Source organism: Sceloporus undulatus, chromosome 6 (assembly GCF_019175285.1).
Source record: "Sceloporus undulatus isolate JIND9_A2432 ecotype Alabama chromosome 6, SceUnd_v1.1, whole genome shotgun sequence".
In the NCBI taxonomy this organism is placed as follows: Eukaryota; Metazoa; Chordata; class Lepidosauria; order Squamata; family Phrynosomatidae; genus Sceloporus; species Sceloporus undulatus.
The window spans coordinates 97,798,092-97,816,896 of record NC_056527.1 but is presented as its reverse complement, the minus strand read 5'-3'; the positions used below and the strand labels follow the sequence as shown (position 1 = coordinate 97,816,896).

The following is an 18,805-nucleotide window of genomic DNA, read 5'->3' as shown; positions in this document are numbered from 1 at the left end:
AAGTCAATTACTGGGATGATAAATAATTTTGGGAGGAGTAGGTTTTTACATTGGATGGGGTGGGGGTCTATTTGACTTGTCTTCTGTAGCTTTTTTAAGTTATGTTAAGGTTTGTATGTGTAAGCTACTGTTTTACACAAAGGAATGGAGTTTTCAAGTTGCGACATGGGTCAGCTTCTGATAATATTAAGTAAAAGAAAACAACCTGGTACTTTTACAGGAAGTGCCCTGTTGAGCTAAGACACAAAGAATGGTAAAGCCCCACTTTTAGTGACCCTAGTTTCTCCCACTAAAACTGTCACACTTTCCAAGGCCTTTACCTTCCCAGCTTCTTCCCTAATGATTGCTTGCAGGGCATTAGTTGCCCCATTGCACACTGTGGCCATTCTTTTGCACACTATAGTAAGTGGGGTAAATCAGATTGAGGTTGAGTGTGGATTCTTGCAAGATATGTTTATAGATGGAGATTCAAGATTGCTTTGTAATTATGAGTGTGGAACAGGAGGGAGGAGGTGGTGCTGGATAGTTATAGATGAATGAGGAAACAATCATAGAATAATAGAGTTGGAAGAGACCACAAGGGCCATCCAGTCCAACCCCCTGCCATGCAGGAAATCCAAATCAAAGCATCCCCAACAGATGGCCATCCAGCCTCTGTTTGAAGACCTCCAAGGAGGGAGACTCCACTATACTCCGAGGAAGTGTGTTCCACTGTCGAACAGCCCTTACTGTCAGGAAGTTCCTCCTAATGTTCAGGTGGAATCTCTTTTCCTGGAGTTTGCATCCATTGCTCCGGGTCCTAGTCTCTGGAGCAGCAGAAGACAAGCTTGCTCCCTCCTCAATGTGACATCCCTTCAAATATTTAAACAGGGCTATCATATCACCTCTTCACCTTCTTTTCTCCAGGCTAAACATCCCCAGCTCCCTGAGTCGTTCCTCAAAAGGCAAGGTTTCCAGACATTTCACCATTTTAGTCACCCTCTTTTGGACATGCTCCAGTTTCTCAATGTCCTTTTTGAATTGTGGCACCCAGAACTGGATGCAGTATTCCAGGTGGGGCCTGACCAGAGCAGAATATAGTGGCACTATTACTTCCCTTGATCTAGACACTATACTACTATTGATGCAGCCTAGAATCGCATTGGCCTTGTTAGCTGCTGCATCGCACTGTTGACTCATGTTCAACTTGTGGTCTACTTGGACTCCTAGATCCCTTTCACATGTGGTTTCATTCAGCCAGGTGTCCCCCATCCTATATCTGTGCATTTTATTTTTCCGCCCTAAGTGCAGTACCTTACATTTCTCCCTGTTGAAGTTCATTTTGTTAGCTTTGGCCCAGCTTTCTAGTCTATTCAGGTTATTTTGAATTTTGATCCTGTCCTCTGGGGTATTAGCTAATCCTCCTAATTTGGTGTCATCTGCAAATTTGATAAGTATGCCCCCAATTTTGTCCTCCAAGTCATTGATAAAGATGTTGAATAGCACTGGGCCCAGGACAGAGCCCTGTGGGACCCCACTGGTCACTTCTTTCCAGGATGAAAAGGAGCCATTGTTGAGCACTCTTTGGGTTCGTCCGGTCAACCAATTACGAATCCATGTGACAGTTGCCTTGTCTAGCCCACATTTTACAAGCTTGTTTGCAAGAATGTCATGGGGAACTTTGTCAAAAATACAAAGAGCATGTATTTGATACAAGAGACTGCAGTTCAGGCTCCTAAATCTAGGTCTAGAAGCCTCTTTGGCTTTTGCAGAAGCTGGCTGCTGTTTCTGTGTAATAAGGTGGAAATATGGTAAATAACCAAGGGGTCTGTCTCACATGCATTTTACTGCAGGTGCTGATATTAGGGCTGGAGGAACTGGTTAATGCCCGTAATATCGAACGTCTCAAAAAGGACCTGAAGGTAACACTTGACAAAAGTGTTGTGAGGTGAAGGGAAGGGAGTGTAGGTTCAGCTTATATTTGTGAGAACTGAGTCCAGAAATCTGAAATTTAGGAGAACTTTGTAATAGATCAGGGAGCCACTTAGCTACTGCTGTGTTGCATTCTGTACAGTGAGTTGGTGGGACCTCTTGCTTTTGCTATTCTTGCATCAAATTCTAACAGCAGGCAGGTATCTTTGGTGTCTACCATCTGACTTTTGAAACCTCTTTCCTCCAGTTTGAGGCAAAATGCTTTCTGGAAACACTTAAGACTTAAGTAGAAGAGCATTTAATGCTGGGGTATAAATAGTGAATTCATTGCAGATTTTCTGAAATTGTTTCTATTGTCTAATCTGAATGTTGAGAGTAAAAAAAAATTTAAATCTTGGGTACTTTAAATATGTAATGTACCACTTCTAGGCATGTTACAATCTGATAGACAGTTTCCTGGAACCAGGAAAATGCAGTGCTGATCTGACCCAATGTATGGAATGTGCCATGTCACCCTCCAGGGCAATACTGCAGGTGAGTTGGCCTATTTTCTTTCCCCCAACCCTATTTTCGGCTGCTACAAATAGACAAAATACTTACATTTTTGAAGGTGGTAAAGACAGAGATGTCTCTTTTCCTCCAAACTGCATTTGCTGCTTCTCTGACTTTATTGTTGCTGACTTCTATTGACTTTCTCTACTGTTGCTGTTTAAATAGTAGGCTCATGGAGGGAGGAGCAGCTGTTTTAGCCTTTGCTTATGGTACTTAGTAACATTCTATGTCACACTTTGGCAAAGTGTAGCCCTCCATATGTTGTTGTTGACTGTATTCCTCCCCATTTGCTATGCTGATTACAGTTTAGCTTGATTCGTGTATTTTGGTGCTTTCTCTGTATTCAGTTACCTATACAGTATCTATATACAGACACCGAGGACTACAAACTGAAGGACCAAGTGCAAGAATCCCCCCTCCCCCCACACACATAAAGTCCGCCCTGCTTATTTTTATTGAAAGTGACAATCCAACATATTGTCAGTAACTGGAAAATATGATTTAGATAGTCTTCAAAGAAGTAGACATGTTTGTGTCTTGCAGCACACAGAGGAGGAAGGGAGGGGGAAGATAAAAAAGGGAAAGTGGCAACACATTTAAGACTAACTGGTTTTTATTTGTTTGAAGGTTTAGGGCAAGGGACTTCATTTGCATCTTTCTGGATCTTATTACATTCTATACCACTCCCACAGCTGTATAAATTTGCTTTACACTTGAGGTTTTAATATCACACTATACTGAATTTGAATAATTCCTTTTATATTCATGAAAGCTCAAGCCAAAATTAAAAAAAAAAGTTTGTTTTTAAGGTTCTGCCACATTCCTTTTTTCTTCTCCTCTCTTCCTCCTTTTTATACTTAGGACATATTTATCTTTTTTTCTGGTAGACAAGAGGCATTCAGGAAAATTAGACACTCCAGTTTGGTGATGGTCTTATAACATGCAGGGAGGACACACCATGTACTGCTCTAATTTTTCACTGATTATGGTATAAAAGAATGTAATTGTGGTAACGATTTGCTGATACAGAGCAGTTCTTAACAGCATTGAGTGATTTGGACCTGTGGCCTGTTACTTCCACCTGTGGATACCTGGCAAGCAATGTACCTGTGGCTTATGCAAGTATATAGGTAAACCTCTGTACTCTCTCCTTTGTTCATTATTCAGGATTGCCTGGAAGCTTTTGCCTCTGCAGCAGAATCACGGTTTGGCAGCCTGCTTGTGAACGGTCGGGTGCTGTGTGCAACAGAGCAGTGGTGGCAGCTGGCAGCTCCAGAGGCTATGCTGCTGGTGTGGCTGGTGCAGTCACTTCCTCCCCATGCCTCCCGGGATCTACCTGTTTACCTTCCTCATGGGAGTCCCACGGTGAGCGGGTTGTTGATTGGTGGACTTGGGGAAACAGCACAGAAACCTGCCTTTTGTGACTCTCCACAGTCCTTTTTCCAATAGGTTCCCCATCGCTTCCTGACCTTCCAGCTTGTGTCTGGTTTGGAGGTGCTGCTTCTGTGTGGACCTAATCCCTCCTTACAGCGTGTGACTGATGAGGTAAGGGAAATAGGAATCTGGACCTCAAAGCTCCGGTGTGAAACAGCTTATCCTGTATCCTTCCCAGTTTCTCTAGTCAGGAAAGATCAGTTCAACGCCCTCCAGCAATCTGTGCTGACAGACACAGGGCTGACCCGCCTGGTGGGTGCTATCTCGCCTTCATCCCACTACCCTAAGCTTAGAAAAGTTTCTTTATTACATCTCCCAGAATCCTCCAAATAGCCTGGACATTGGCCATAATTGTTGTACTTTCTCAGAGCTCAAGTGCAAAAAAAAAAAATCCTTTTCCAAGCTCTCCTGCTGCCTTAAATAGAGAACTTAAATAGGGAGACAAGCCTTTTCCTTATTTAGAGTATGTAAATGGCAAGGCTGCTGTTAATCCTCCAAAGGAGCTGAAATTGGAACCACTGACAAACTCATTTCTCCCCATAGCTAGTGATGCAATTTTGGCAACCACTGCTGGATCTTTTGATGGCAAGTGCCAGGGGCCCTCTTCTGTGTCTGCCTCCAGGCATTACTCTCGCCCCTGAGGTCCTTGGGTGAGTCTCAGCAGTTTCTGTGATGGGAACACTTTTGAGGAACTGAACCCCTACAAGTCACTGGGGTTCATGTTTGTTCCTCCTTTCAAAATATGGCTGCTACTCTGAGACACCACTTTTACATACTTGCCATCTATTACAGGCTGTTGCTGATCAACCAAGATCAGAGAAGAAGTCTTTTCACAGTGCATCCTCATGGTAGCTGGACTGAAGGTATGACACAAGCATTATTGAAATGAAGGAGAGAATTCAGTCTTCTTTCATGAACCCTTCCATAGCTAAGGGTGTGCTATTTTAAAAATATGCCAGCTACCTTTAGAGGTCCCTTGCTCAGGCTACCGCATGGCTTTGTCCATCTTCCAGGATCTGAAATGCCCCTGAAGGATCGTCTCTCTGCTCTCCGCACCTTCTATGCTTTAGCCATTTCATTGTACTTCCCCTCTGAGAAGCCAGAAGAGAATACTGGTGAGTTTCTGATGCTGCCATTTGGTCATGTTTGTACTATCATTAAGGATTATTATATATGAATGCTGTGGAGATAGACCACCACAGGCATCATCAGTTCCAAGGAAACATTTGGGGTAGAAGCCAGTTCAGAGAGTAACACATTTGAAATGATAGTGGTTGTGATGGTATGCAAACCTGATGTTCTTCAGTGAAGAAAATTGACTTGGATGAAGAGAATCTAGAATAAGCCAAAAAGGGGAAATTTGTCCTTGACCAAAGTAGTGGACTTGTTTTGTGCAGTCCTCAAAGTCCTCCAGAGGGATTTCATTGATAGAGGTGGTGGAAAGTCCTCCTCTAGACAGGAGAATCTTGCCAATAGGTGTGATTCTCTAGTTATGCCTTGTCCTTTTCAACCTTTGGGTCACTTCTGGTTTAAGGAGACTGGTGTGGTTCCCAGAACTTTACTCACCTTAAATGAAGTTTGATTTCATGATCCTGACTTCCTTGGTCAGCTGCCTGCTGAGACAGTGACTCAACATTATCATGTAATAGTGAAATATCTCCTAGTAGAGACAGTCCAAACATGAGGGCATTTTTTCCCACTAAAGATTAAAAGCTGTTGTTTTTTCAATGAAGAAAATTCCTTTGTGAGGAAAGCAAATTCTGCATCTGTGGGCAAACTGACATGTGATATTTCTTTTAGCCACTCCTCTAGCCCACAGAACCTGACCCCCTTGTCTCTCCCTCAGCCCCTTTGCAGGAAGAGTTCCAGGCTGGTTTTTCTCATTCTCCTCAGCACTGCTATGTGGTCTACACCACACACAAGGCCTATGCAATCCATGGGAAAAGGCATCAACTCTTCCTGATCGTGAAGCCAGACATCCCAACCTTTGCTCTGCGGTCTCTGGCACTGTGCACATTACAGACCCTCACAGCTGAGGACTCAGCCCTCTGAAGGTGATGCTGTGTGTTACTTACTGAACTCAAAGCCAACAGCTTTGAGTTGATTTCTCCTCTCATAAGCCTACAGAATGGTGGTGGTGGTGGTGAGAAGAAGCACCTGGACTTTTTGTACAAGATGTGATTACCTTGTAAGAGGAAGACTGGATTTGTGGACTAATTTTCACATTAGAATTCCATTCAACCTCAAGCCCTTATTTAAGGAGACAGTTGAGCTAATGATGGACTGCAAGTTTTGGCCTCACATCTCTCCTCCCTTTAAAAAAAATAAAAAGTTTACAGTTATACAGCTCCAGCTGTTGTCCAGATATGTATGCATGGGGAAAGGCACATGGATTAAAACACCATACAATATGGGATTGGATTTGCACTAGGGGACTGCTCTTCACTAAACCTGTGGCACTAGCAGAGTTTTTATTTAGGTTTAACACACTGTTTTATATTGAGTAATGGTGCATGTAAATACAATTAATGTTGCTGCATTTCATTATCAACTTTCCAGCATTGCACAGGTGCTTCCACCTATTCTGATTTGTCATACCTAGTTCCTCCCTTACCATTGAGAATGTCTTCAATTGCCTTTACCAGAAAGTATTTTCTGTTGTCCTCATAGTCTTCTAAAGTAAGCTGCCCACTTGAGTTCATAAGCTAAAGATGGCAGAACAGAGCTGGTCTGATTCACACCCTGCTTTGGGTATTTAGTAATTATCTCATGAAAATAGTTATTTTTCAGCTATTTTACTAAGCTGTTATAAGTACTGGTAAAATAATGACAAAACATTTTATATATAGTTTTATACTATTCAAATACCAAATCCCTAAAATAGCAGCACTGATTTCTTTGGGATTAGTAGAATTAATTTGGATTTAGGCAGTAATCCTGTGTACAAGGATTTGGAAATAATTCCTATCAAAATTACAGACAATCCTCAGTTCAGCAGAAACATAGGCCAGCCTTCATCAACCTCTAAGTGCTATTTTGGGAAAGTAGGGCAATAAAAAACATGAAAGCTACTGTTAATTTATCATACATGTAATTCTGTAACATTAAAAATGCAAACTTAGCTCCTTTGATAGTTCAAAACAGGCTACCAAACAATTTGGATGAGGACATTCTGGGAATTGTAGTTAAAAGTATTGTTTCAGAAGTCTGCTGCAGAGTATCTTGGAGAAAGAAACAGCCCATGAATAGAAAAGCTGGTTACACTGGGTCATTGGTGGATTGCCTCCTAGGCATATATTCTGGCAGCAAATTTCAGTGTGGGTGACTAGGAGCATACAGCTAGGTGCACTGAAGCACACCACACAGCCTGAATAGCTTCTAAAAGAATGTGAATGGCAGTAATGAAGAATGAATGCTGCCATTTTGGTTAATTTTATGCTGCTGTTAAATAGAGGTGGGAGTATAAATATTCCAGGGATGAAGTCATCCAATAAATATTCACAATACTATATTTATCACCTCTGCAGCAAACAAAAATGCTGCTTTTTAGCTGTAATGCCTTCTGTTTGGTTCCAATGAAGTGAGCAGCAGAATAACAGGTAAAAATTACTGACATGAAACTGCAAGGATCTCTGTGGGGGAAAAAGCTTTCCACCAGTATGTACATAGAGGGGGTCCAGCTTTATCTTCATATAAGCATTCAGTATTTTTGTCAGAATGCTTGATTTCAAGTCTTCTAGTTTTGAATCCCAGCAGTCTGTGATCAATTAGTATAATGGGAATCAGTAGTGCTCCAAAGCTGTGGCGAAAAGAGCCATCATAAAATCTTTTTTCTAACATTAACAATTCATGGCTCTGCCCCTGCAAGTTTGCAGTCAAGAGACATGCAAATTAAATATTTTAATGCAGAATATTTTGCATAATGCAAACGACTGAATCTGGGGGTTTCATAGAATCATGGAATTTCAGAGTTGGAAGAGACCACAATTTCTTGATACAGAATTCAACACCTGCCAGAAATAGTAAATGCTGAAAAAGCAAATGCAGCCTCCTCTCCTTTAAGCACATTTTTACCTACTGTTTTAGGTTCTTCAGAAAAGGGATAGATTACAGAGGTTCTTCTGGTTGGAAGGTGCCTCTTGTCTTTTCAAATGACAGACATGCAGCTAGGGCATCCAGTATCCATGTGCTCCAGGGAAAAGTACACCATGGTCTATAGTGCAGACACAATTACAAAATCGCTACACTTTGCTTGCAGGCTGTTGCCACTTCTTTGCATAGCTACCAACAGCTCAAATTCAGCCCCATTCAACCAGTGTCAGGGCAAACCACCCCATGAGCAATGTAATGGTTCCAAGTTGAACAAAGAACCCATCACCCAGAGTGAAGTCACATTGAAGCGACTACTGGAACCTGTTTCAGAAATTCACAGCACTTCCTCATCCAGAGATGGCCTTGTCTCTGCTCCAGGAATGCAATCAGTTGCGTTACTTCATTGAGCTACATACAAAGAGCAGCACACAACAAGTCAGTCAGCGGTGTGGGGGTGACCCAGCCTGGCTTGATTCTGGCTCTCCCCCGCCCTCACGGCTTTATTAGAGTCACATGGAGATAGATACAGGCATTCAAAACCCAGATAAACTAAGATGAGCTAGATAACACCTACACAGCAGAGTAACATGGAGCCCGGGCCAGCATGGGAAGCTGGGACATCCCCAAACTAGCATGAACTGAACCCTCCCTTTCTCCCTCCACAAATCCAGGAAGAGCAGCATTCCAGCCGATCTCCCCCAAGCTTAGAGCTGCCTGAGGTTTCCTTTAAAACACCCTTTCCAGGGGTGGGAGAAATGAGTCAGGAGAGGAACTGGCAAGCCTCTCTTCCTCCCCCAATCTTCACCACTTTCACACAGTCTTCCTTCTAGAGGTGAGAGACCAGGGGAAGGGGGAGCCCTGCTCTTGCTTCCCCACAAACATACGCAACTATAACACTGGAATGGTCCATGACAAAGGAAAGGAGAATTCACCCCCCCGCCCCGCCCGGAAAATACACAAGGCAAAAAAACAAAACAATTCCCTACAAAGCCTTTCCACACACACACGCAGACACACACACTCATTCCTCCCCCCCAGCAAGTTTAGACAGAAGCAAGGTAGCTGACATGTATATTCCACCTCCTCAACAGAAAGGATGAAAGCCATGGATGGGAAACCAGGGGTAAACAGTTGTAAACAAAACCAAAATGCCAGACTAAATCATACAATGTGTGTGGGGGAGGATTAAGACCACAAATCTCAGCCTCATCCTGAGTTAGAGCAGACCAGGCTTATGGGAAGGGAGAGATCCTGGCTCTTCTTCCAAGAGCCATCCTCCTGCCAAGGGAAGATTACTCCTGGAAGAATGCTTTACACTGACAAACACGTCATCCCTCCCCAATTCTACTTTGACCATCCCAGGGACCACGTTTGCTCCCCCACTTGGTGCTGGCCCGGGCTAGGCAATGAGAACACAGAGGTTATCACGACAACAGGCAAGGAGCAATACAGTCTTTCCAGAGGCCCCTGGTTTGGGAGGGAGGTGGGAGGAGACGGACATAGGCATCCAATGTGCAGGAACGGCCTTTCCCCTGCCCCCCTCCTTCCTCTGTACAGCCAATGCCTCAGAACTGCTGTGAGAGCAGCTCGCAAAGGTGCTTCGAGACAGACTCCTTGCTGGTCCGGAGGGTCAGCCGGTACATCTGCAGAGCAAGGGAGAAAAACAAGTAAACAGCCAAAGCAAAGGTTTTTAAAATGTCAGTGCTCTTCTTGTCAATAGGCACTCAGGGTGGTACAAATTTCCCGCTTCTACTTCTCCTTTTGCAGTCTGGATTCCCACCACTTCCCTGTCCTAGGAGTTTATCACAAGGGGAAAATGGAAAATTTAAAAGGGTCAGAACCCGCAGTTATCAAGCATATTAGGCACAATTGCACACATGGTTTTCAGATGACAACGCAAACCGCTTAGAATCTTAAAAGAAAATGACATGAACCAGGAAATAAGCATTTTCTGGAAAATATCAGAAATTCATTTCCATTCGTAAATACCCCTTTTTGCGGAATTGCTGTAGCGTGAAAGGTACCTGCGGTTCATTCATGGGATTCTCCCTGTTTTTGTGTTTGTTGCCAGATTTCCCATGGTTCTTTGGGGTGAGCTTACTTCTAGTGCTGTGGAATAAGTAAAATAAGTACCCACCCTTCTTCATAGCCAGAGCTCTTAAAATAAACAGCTGATGCAAGGGCAGAGATAGAGAGAGAGGAGAATAAAGTTTGAGTCCCGGTGTGCTCCTCTCCCTCTCTCTGTGTGTGCATGTCTCCTGCTTCAGCCATAGTGATCCCCAAGCTGTCCCCCTTTAAGGGATTTTGGACTTCAGCTCCCAGAATTCCAGGCTATTGGCACACATAGCTGAGCCTTCTAGGAGCTAAACTCCAAAATCCCTTGAAGGGGACAGTTTGGGGATCACTTCAGCCTTCCCGCCAAACTAGAGCTCTTAAAGAAACAGCTACTAAGGCAAAGGCAGGGATAGAGCAAGTGAGATAGAGAAAAGTCTGGGTTCCCCCTCACTCTTTCTGTGTATGTCTGTCTGTCTCCTGCTTCAGCCTTCCCCAATAGGGCTCTTAAAGAAACACCTGCTGAGGGAAGGCAGGGACACACACACACACACACAGAGAGAGAGAGAGAGAGAGAGAGAGAGAGAATTTGTCGCAGTCTACGTGTGAAAATCCTTTGTGCATTTGATCACTTTTTCAGGATGCCCGTGCTTTTATCTTTATCAGGATGGAGGCACATTTGGTACCATCATGTGAAAACCATTTGCGCACAAGTGCACGGTGATCTCAGATTCTGCACAGGATAACAGCTCTTTGTGTGTGAAAACCATTGCGCAATTGTGAGTTAATAACGGGTTCTGACCATTTCAAATTTCCAATTTTTCGCAGTGTGATAAACTCCCTAGTGTCCCAGCATCTCCTGCCCTCTTCTTGCTTTGCCCTAGAGCTCATTTCCCCCCAATCCCCCACTATGTCAAAGGATTCAGGAATCCTTGCCCCCTCACCTGTGCCTGGGCATTGGGCTCCAACCGCAGCAAGCATCCAACTTGCAGTGCCTTTGTCTGGATGATCCCAGCTCCTACATAGTTATCAGGGTTTGGATCCACCTTGTCCAAGAGTGCACTGCCAAACCCTAAGAGCTGTGGGAAGAAGAGAGTGAGGCTTAGCTGGTTGACTGGCTTGCAAAGGGGAGCTCTGCTGCTAGCTGTACCCTACCCTGAAGAAAGGAATCACTGGGAGGAAAGGCAAGTGAGGAAGAAAGCATAATATCTGCAAAAATCATATAAAGAATTCTGCATCATAGTCAGCTATGCAAAACCTGTGACTGCTGGCTCTGAGACTACTCCCCAGAAGGCCCAGGCCCAAGAATGTGGGGTCCTGTGCAACTTTCGTAAGAAAAACAGCATATCTAAACAAGAAAAAGACAAACCTGAACATTTTAAACTACTGAGACAAATCACAGTGTCTACATTTTTCTTCATTGCTACGCTCATAAAAATTTTGAATGATCTGAAAACCTGACATCAGGACTATGTCATTTGCCACATTCTTTCATTAAATCCAGGAGTGGAAATCAGGAAGTCCTCCACATGATGTTAATTGTAACTCTCAGCATTCCTTACTACTGGTCATGCTATCTAGGACATGACTCCTACTTGGTTTAAACATTTGAAGAACACCATTATGCCTATTTAATTCAGAAGAAAACTAAGCTCTACTAAGCTCAGTACAATGTAGGCACAGGAACATGCAAAACTTGTAAAAATTACTTTTTGCGCTGCAACTCTTTATCACATTAGGATTATGGGAGTTGTTATCTCAAAAGGTAACTTTCTGTAGGTAGAGGACTGTAGCTTATAGGACAATCCTATGCATATTAGTTTGGAGGTAGGTCTCCTTTACTGCTTATAGCTAGACAAACATGTGTAGGAATGCAGCCAAACTGAAGAAGTTGCAGTTGCCATTAAATGTGAGCAAAGGAAATCCTGCCAAAACAGAGAATGGAGGGAGCAAATACCAGTAACTGAATACTGCACACTGCCACATTTCACTATGAACTTGACTTTACAACAGTAAATTTATGACATGATGATATCAAATTAACAATCCATTTGTTGTGTTTATTTTAAATAAAAGCTGTTAATTTACTTATGCAGCGAAACAGACCATCCCAAAAGAGCGGCTCCACATTGTCCCTTTTAGCACCAGATCGGGGCTGCAGCAACCACACGTGGCCCTGATCCAGGCTCTAAAAGAAATTGCAAAATGCCCCTCCTTTTAGAGCCGGCAAAAAAGTGCCCTTGCCGTCATGGCGGCACTTTTTGGTGCTCCTTTCGGCATGCATCATATAAATATCATGCCAAAGGAACGGCATGATGCCACTGGGCGGGCTGGTGGCGTGAAACTGGTGTGGGGAGCGTTGTCAGGCCATGCATTGTCCAAACACCACACCCCCATGCTGGCGCTTCAAGCTAGTCTGTACAGTCCCTATATGAACTTACAGCTGGCTAAATCCCTGGAAATGATATCGTACTGAGAATGATAATTTGAAGGCAAAGTGTCTTACAATTGATATAAATGGTAGGGACTGCAAATAATGTTAGGTTGCAATTAAAACTATGGATGAAAGAAAAAAGCTGTAATTTAAATCTAAATAAAAAATTAAAATTCAGAGTTCAAAAATACTCTCATTCACTTAATGCAACAAAATCAAAATTACTTCAGACTTCAGCTATGGTCTTTTTTCTTCTTCTAAAAAGAAAGTGGTCATATTTGTTCAATTAGTTTTAAATACACACTGGGAAAAAGCCATTTCAGAAGTTCCTTTGGAAAACCAGAAGTCTCAGTGACTTTGCTTCAGCTCCACAATTAACTTGAAGAATTTTTTATCTTCAATTAAAGCTTTAATTGATTCATCACAGTGACTCCCTTGCAGCCTGTAGTTCTCTTCCACAGAAATCCAACAAGTGATTTGTGGGAGGCAGGTTGGAGGAAGACACAATAGAAGGTTGCTCACCTTGGCCTTAGTCACTTCTGAATCCATGGGATGGTTTGCCTTGAAAATTTTCTGAGCTTCTTGTTGTGGCCTACAAAAGAAATTGATGGAGGGGGGGATGAAACTGGTGATTCAGTGCCTACTTCTCCCAAGTGCCTGTCACATGCAATCTTGCGTTGACCACACCTCAGCAACTCCCTGTGCATTCTAGCTGTTGAGAATGAGAGATCTTCAGGCCCTTTGGCCCATGTGAAAGTTGTTGCAGCCAGCTACTGCAGCCACCTCCATTTTCCCCGGATCGGGGCCGCAGCAACTGTACGCTGTGGCCCCAATCTGGCCTTTCCCAATGGAGCTGCAAAAATTGGGGTTATATAGAGTGTGGGTTGTATTTTCTCCACTCCTGTGCTAGGTTAGATTGCACAAAGCAGAAGAACATCTCTAAATTTAGCCAGGAAAATGAAGTTTGGTTCCCAGCTTGGCTATGAAATCCACTGGGTGACCTTGGTCAAATCGCATGCTCTCAGCCTCAGGGGAAGGCAATGGCAAACCTCATCTGAACAAATCTTGCAAGAAAACCACGTAAGCTAGAAATGACAAATAACAACATATTTTTTAAAGTCCTTATTGGTCAGGGTGATGATAAAATGATGCATAATGGCCAATTAGATTCCAGAGGATACAATTGATTATTTGGAGGCAAAATATATATTGGGGGGATGCAAGAGGTTCAGGAGAGTGCCAGGGTACAGTAGACAATATATGCAGTCTATGAATTGCATTTTCTCACCTCTATATTAAAGCAACCCATTAACACTTCACCTTCTAGTCTTTCCCTTAACATTTGTTTGTAACGTCATTCTCTTAAACACCACTAAAATCAAAGGCCTGCTTTTGCATCAGAAACCTTAGCAATGAAACAGCATTTCTGTTAGACCAGTCTTACCAGCACAAACAGACCAGCCCACTGGGTCAAGATCACCTGAAACAATTTAAGCTAGTACACTTCAGCTAGTTAACTGATCCCAGTCCCTTATGAGAAAAAGACGGCATACAAATCGAGTAAGTAAATAAATAAATCATGACATCAAAGTGATACACAGTGGGCCTTTGGTATCTGCTGGGATTTGGTTCCAGGACCCCCTGTGGATACCAAAATCTGTGTATGCTTGAGTCCCGCTACATACAATGGAGTAGTAAATGGTGTTCCTTAAATAAAATGGCAAAATAAAGATTTGATTTTGGGAATTCATGTATTTTTTTGAATATTTTCAAGCTGTAGATGGTTGAATCCATGCATAAGGCATCTGGGTATGAAGGATCAACTCTATATATACCTCTCCTTGAAGAATTGAAACATTGCTGGAGACAGGGAGAATATCCAACCATCTCTAACTATGGTTGTGAAATTGAAAATAGGAGAGGGTTACTGCACCTTTAATAGAGCATAGAAAAGGGATTTTCAGCTGGTGTTGCTTGTTACCTGCTTGCATAACAAGCAACACCGCTGAAAATCCTTATTCTCCAGAATGCTAAAGATATAGGAACCCTCTCCAGTTTTCAGTCTTAGAACTCTACATCCAACATCTCTCCATGAGTTATTCACTTCTATTAAAACATTTGTGTTTTTACAAAAAAAACAGCCACTACCACATACTAAGCAGCTGGCCAAAAAACTAACCCATCATGATCAACATGCTGCCACATTTTTATCTTAGTTTTCCAGTAAAAAAAATGCTTAAGAGAGTTAAAAGTTTCACTAAAAACAAATTAAAATCATCACAATATTCAAAGCTATTAAAATTATCAAAGTAATAAAAATGTGTTTTATCAACAGGCTCAACAAAGCACATTTTGGAAGGATGATGGAGGCTGCCAAAGATGAAGTGCCATGGGGTTGCAGAGGGAAGTCTCACAATCCCTTTCAAAAGTTGATATTACTTCCCAAAGTCATACACATGTATATAACCCCACTTACAGACTGAGCTGTTTCCAGCGCTGGAAAAAGTCTTGTGATTGCATTTCTGTTGCTTGGAAAAATTTGTTGACCGTTATAGGCAATTTGAGAGTGAGGTTCTGCAGAGTCCCACCATATCTGAGAAAAATGAGAGAGAAGAGACGGAATTAGACATGGTAAAAAGGAACACCCCTTCTTTACTAGAATCACTACATCTCATTACTACAAAACAGAGGCCCGGTCCAGATGGGAGCGATAGGAAGCCCTCGTCACGTGCGAGGGGTGGCGCTTCTAGACACCCCTCGCCCCTCGCACATGACGAGGGCGTCAAAATGGCAGCTCCCTGCACAGGTGGGCATCAGCATCATTACGTGAGGGACGCCTAGCGTCCACACATTGTGGTGCCATTATGACGTTGCAAGTGTGCCACTGGCGTACTGCGGCATCATGATTGTGCCGCAAGAAGAACCTGCTTTTTACAGGTTCGTTTTGGTCCATGGCAAAGTCTGGATTATTTTTGCAGTGCAGACGCACCTGTAATGACAACCAACCAATTAAGGTCAACTTTAAAAGGGGAGAAAATAGAGGTAGCTTTCTATATCACAAAAGAGAAGAAGAGTAGCTCTACGTGTTTCAGAGAAGTTTTTATTCAGAACTAACACTATATGCATATAAAATGAAACAACAAAGCCAAGCAAGCCTTCTGTAAGTAAAAAACATATTTTTTTTCACACAACATCTACCATATTAATCCCCTGTACTTATTCCTGACATCAACAACACCAACAACAAAATCTATTACTATATAACATACTCCCCATTCTTCTCACATTCTTCTCCTCTACATTCACCTCTATGACTTCCTTCCTCTATATTTATCATATTCTTTATACATCTCTGTTTCCCTCCATGTACCGTATATAATTACTCATAATATATTGTATTAATATTAACTTCTTCATTGCGAAGGCAACGCTTATCCAGCGTATGACCATCTCACCTTATATTCTTATATAACAAATCAGGTCACAACAAAAGGGAAGGAAGCTTGACATCTCGTACATACTTATTTCACAATTAATTCCTCTCCCCATTGCGTCCTCATATAGTCCATCACCATTTTCCAATCTTCATTAACTTTCTTTGTTACATTCCCCATCTTATCATCCCTTAGCAGTTGTGTCATTTTATCCAGCTCTATCATTTCCATCAGTTTTACTAACCAATGTTCTATCTTCGGTGCCTCCTTCGTTTTCCAAACTTGCGCTATCAAAATTCTGGCCATTGCTGTCATATAAAATAGTATTTTACCATATCTTAATTCTACGTCTTTCTCAAACATACTCAGTAAGAAGCTCTCTGGTCTTAATTCCACATTAATATGTAAAATTTCTCCTATTACGTTCCTGATTTGTTTCCAAAATTTCTTTATGATTTTGCAATTCCACCAACAGTGTATAAACGTTCCTACAGTCTCCCCACATTTCCAGCATTTATTATTTTTATTTTTATATATTGTAGCCAGTCTTTCCGGAGTCAAGTACCATCGGTAAAACATTTTATACCAATTTTCTCTTATTTTTTGTGAAGCTGTGTATTTCAGTCCCTTTGTCCAGATATATTCCCACTGATCGTATTGTATATTATGTCCAACATATTTAGCCCATTTAACCATGGTGTCCTTCACCTTCTCACTTTCCATTTCTAATTCTAACAGTTTTTTATATAATTTCCCAATTATTTTCTCTTGATCCTCGGTTAACAACTTTTCTAATTCCGTTCTATTTTCTTCACAGCCAAATTATTTTATGTCTGCCTTCGTTCTCTCATATATACGCCTATATGCAAACCATCCTGGGTCAAAACCTATTTGTTCTAGTTCCTCCTGCGATTTTATGTTTATTCTACCCTGCTCCACCTTTGTCAAATCTTTATACTTAAACCATTCCTCTCTTCTTATCATTTCCTTCCTATATATGGCTTCATGCGGAGACAGCCACATAGGGAAATTGTCTATTATATTTCTTTTGTATTTGTTCCATACTCTCATGAGATTTCTTCTTATACAGTGATTATTTATTACTTGGTTTACTTTCTCTTTGTCATATGCCAAATAAGCATGAAACCCATAACTTAATCCTTCACCTTCTAATTCCAATAATCTTCTATCTTTTAAATTTATCCAATCCCTAATCCATACAAGGCTACAAGCATCTGCATACAATTGTAAATTTGGGAATGTCAGACCACCTCTTTCTCTCGCATCTTGTAATAATTTTAGTCTTATTCTTGGTCTTTTATTTTGCCAAATAAAGTTTGACATATCTTTTTCCCAGTTTTTAAACGGTTTACTTGAATTTATAATAGGGATCATTTGGAATAGGAAGAGGAGTCTTGGTAATACTGACATTTTTACCGCCGCAATCCTTCCCAAGAAGGATAGCTGCAGCTTTTTCCAATTCGCCAAATCTTTCTTCACTTCTGCCCATAACTTCACATAATTATTTTCAAATAATTCATTTGTTTTTTTTTAAAATCCAAATGCCCAAATATTTTACTTTTTTATTTATTTTAATCTCTGATTTTTCTTGAATCTTCTTCTCCTCGTCCTTATTCAGGTTTTTTGTTATAATTGCCGATTTATTTTTGTTAATTTTACAACCTGTATATTCACCAAATTCTTCTATAACTTTCATTACTCTTGTTATGTTTTCCAAAGGATCTTCTAAGTTTATCACCACATCGTCTGCAAATGCTCGTATCCTATATTGGAATTGTTTTATTCTCACTCCTTGTATCATGTCCAAATTGTTAATTTTATTTATCAAAATTTCCATTATCAATATAAATAGAAGAGGGGATAGGGGGCAGCCCTGTCTTGTTCCCCTTTCTATATGGACTTGTTTCGTTAATTCTCCATTTATATTAATTCTTGCTTTCTGACTCGTATAAATTTGTAATATCCATTTCCTATAATTTGGTCCAATATTAATATTCTCCAGAATTTCCATCAGTGCCGTCCAATCCACTGTATCAAAGGCCTTTTCCATATCTACAAACAACAATCCCATTTTTTTTATCATTGTGTCTTTCATAATATTCCAATATGTCCAGTAGAAATCTCATATTATTTTTCATATATCTTTTAGGTAGGAAACCACTTTGATCCTGATCAATTAATTGCTCTAAACAGTTCCTAAGTCTTTGAGCCATGATTGTTGCAAATATTTTGTAGTCCAAATTTAGTAAAGATATCGGCCTATAGTTTGCCGCCTCTAATACATCTTTACCCTCCTTAGGAATTAATATTATCTCCGATTCTCTCCACGTCTCTGGCATTTTCCCACTAATCATTCCATTCATTACTAATCTCAGTGGTTCTTTCAATTCATCCTTAAACACTTTATAAAATTCAATCGGAAACCCATCTGGGCCTGGGGCTTTACCATTTTTATTTCTCCCTAATGCCCTCTCCACCTCTTCCTGTGTAATCTCCGCATCTAATTCAACTCTTTGATTTTCACTAATTTGAAACATCCTCTTCCCCTCCAAAAAATCCATTAACGTATATTTATGTTCCTGTTTCTTTGTGTATAATTTATTATAAAACTCTCTAAAGTATTCCATAATTTCCTCCTGCTTATTCAACACCTCATCTTCCCTTTTGATTTTTGTAATTAATCTCATTTCCTTTCTCCTTTTCATTCTTATAGCTAACCATTTACCTGGTTTATTCGCGTACTCAAAATATTGTTGTTTAGCTTTTTTCATTTCCTGTCCTAATTCCTCCATTGTTTCTAGAACTTTCTAGAGACCACCTAAAGGCTTCTTCCAAAATGCATTCAGGGTTGACTTTTCTTTCACCAGCCTCCACT

The 18,805-nt window shown here is 41.3% G+C and overlaps 2 protein-coding genes across 5 annotated transcripts in view; one reads left to right on the top strand and one right to left on the bottom strand.

Moving 5' to 3' along the window:
- Positions 1 to 1,709: 1,709 nt before the first annotated feature.
- Positions 1,710 to 6,241, top strand: FUZ (fuzzy planar cell polarity protein). Its single transcript, XM_042472744.1, has 8 exons — positions 1,710 to 1,901; positions 2,341 to 2,445; positions 3,631 to 3,828; positions 3,913 to 4,008; positions 4,441 to 4,547; positions 4,690 to 4,760; positions 4,911 to 5,012; positions 5,744 to 6,241. The coding sequence occupies exons 1-8, from the start codon at positions 1,788 to 1,790 to the stop codon at positions 5,947 to 5,949; spliced, it is 999 nt and encodes a 332-aa protein (XP_042328678.1). The 5' UTR covers positions 1,710 to 1,787; the 3' UTR covers positions 5,950 to 6,241.
- A 2,184-nt stretch (positions 6,242 to 8,425) lies between these two features.
- AP2A1 (adaptor related protein complex 2 subunit alpha 1) overlaps positions 8,426 to 18,805 on the bottom strand; it is a 40,794-nt gene continuing 30,414 nt past the window's right edge. For all 4 annotated transcript variants that reach the window (XM_042472741.1, XM_042472743.1, XM_042472740.1 and 1 more), the window contains 4 exons: positions 14,952 to 15,068; positions 12,998 to 13,067; positions 10,986 to 11,120; positions 8,426 to 9,632 (listed from right to left, as the gene is read on the bottom strand). In XM_042472741.1, coding sequence (XP_042328675.1) covers positions 9,555 to 9,632; positions 10,986 to 11,120; positions 12,998 to 13,067; positions 14,952 to 15,068 — 400 coding nt within the window. In that variant the 3' untranslated portion in view covers positions 8,426 to 9,554. The remainder of the gene's footprint in view (positions 9,633 to 10,985; positions 11,121 to 12,997; positions 13,068 to 14,951; positions 15,069 to 18,805) is intronic.

Coding starts and splice junctions, on each gene's coding strand:
- FUZ (XM_042472744.1), top strand. CDS start 1,788: ATGGTAAATAACCAAGGGGTCTGTCTCACATGCATTTTACTGCAGGTG. Junction 4,009..4,440: donor TACAGCGTGTGACTGATGAG/GTAAGGGAAATA, acceptor TTCTCCCCATAG/CTAGTGATGCAATTTTGGCA. Junction 5,013..5,743: donor GAAGCCAGAAGAGAATACTG/GTGAGTTTCTGA, acceptor TCTCTCCCTCAG/CCCCTTTGCAGGAAGAGTTC.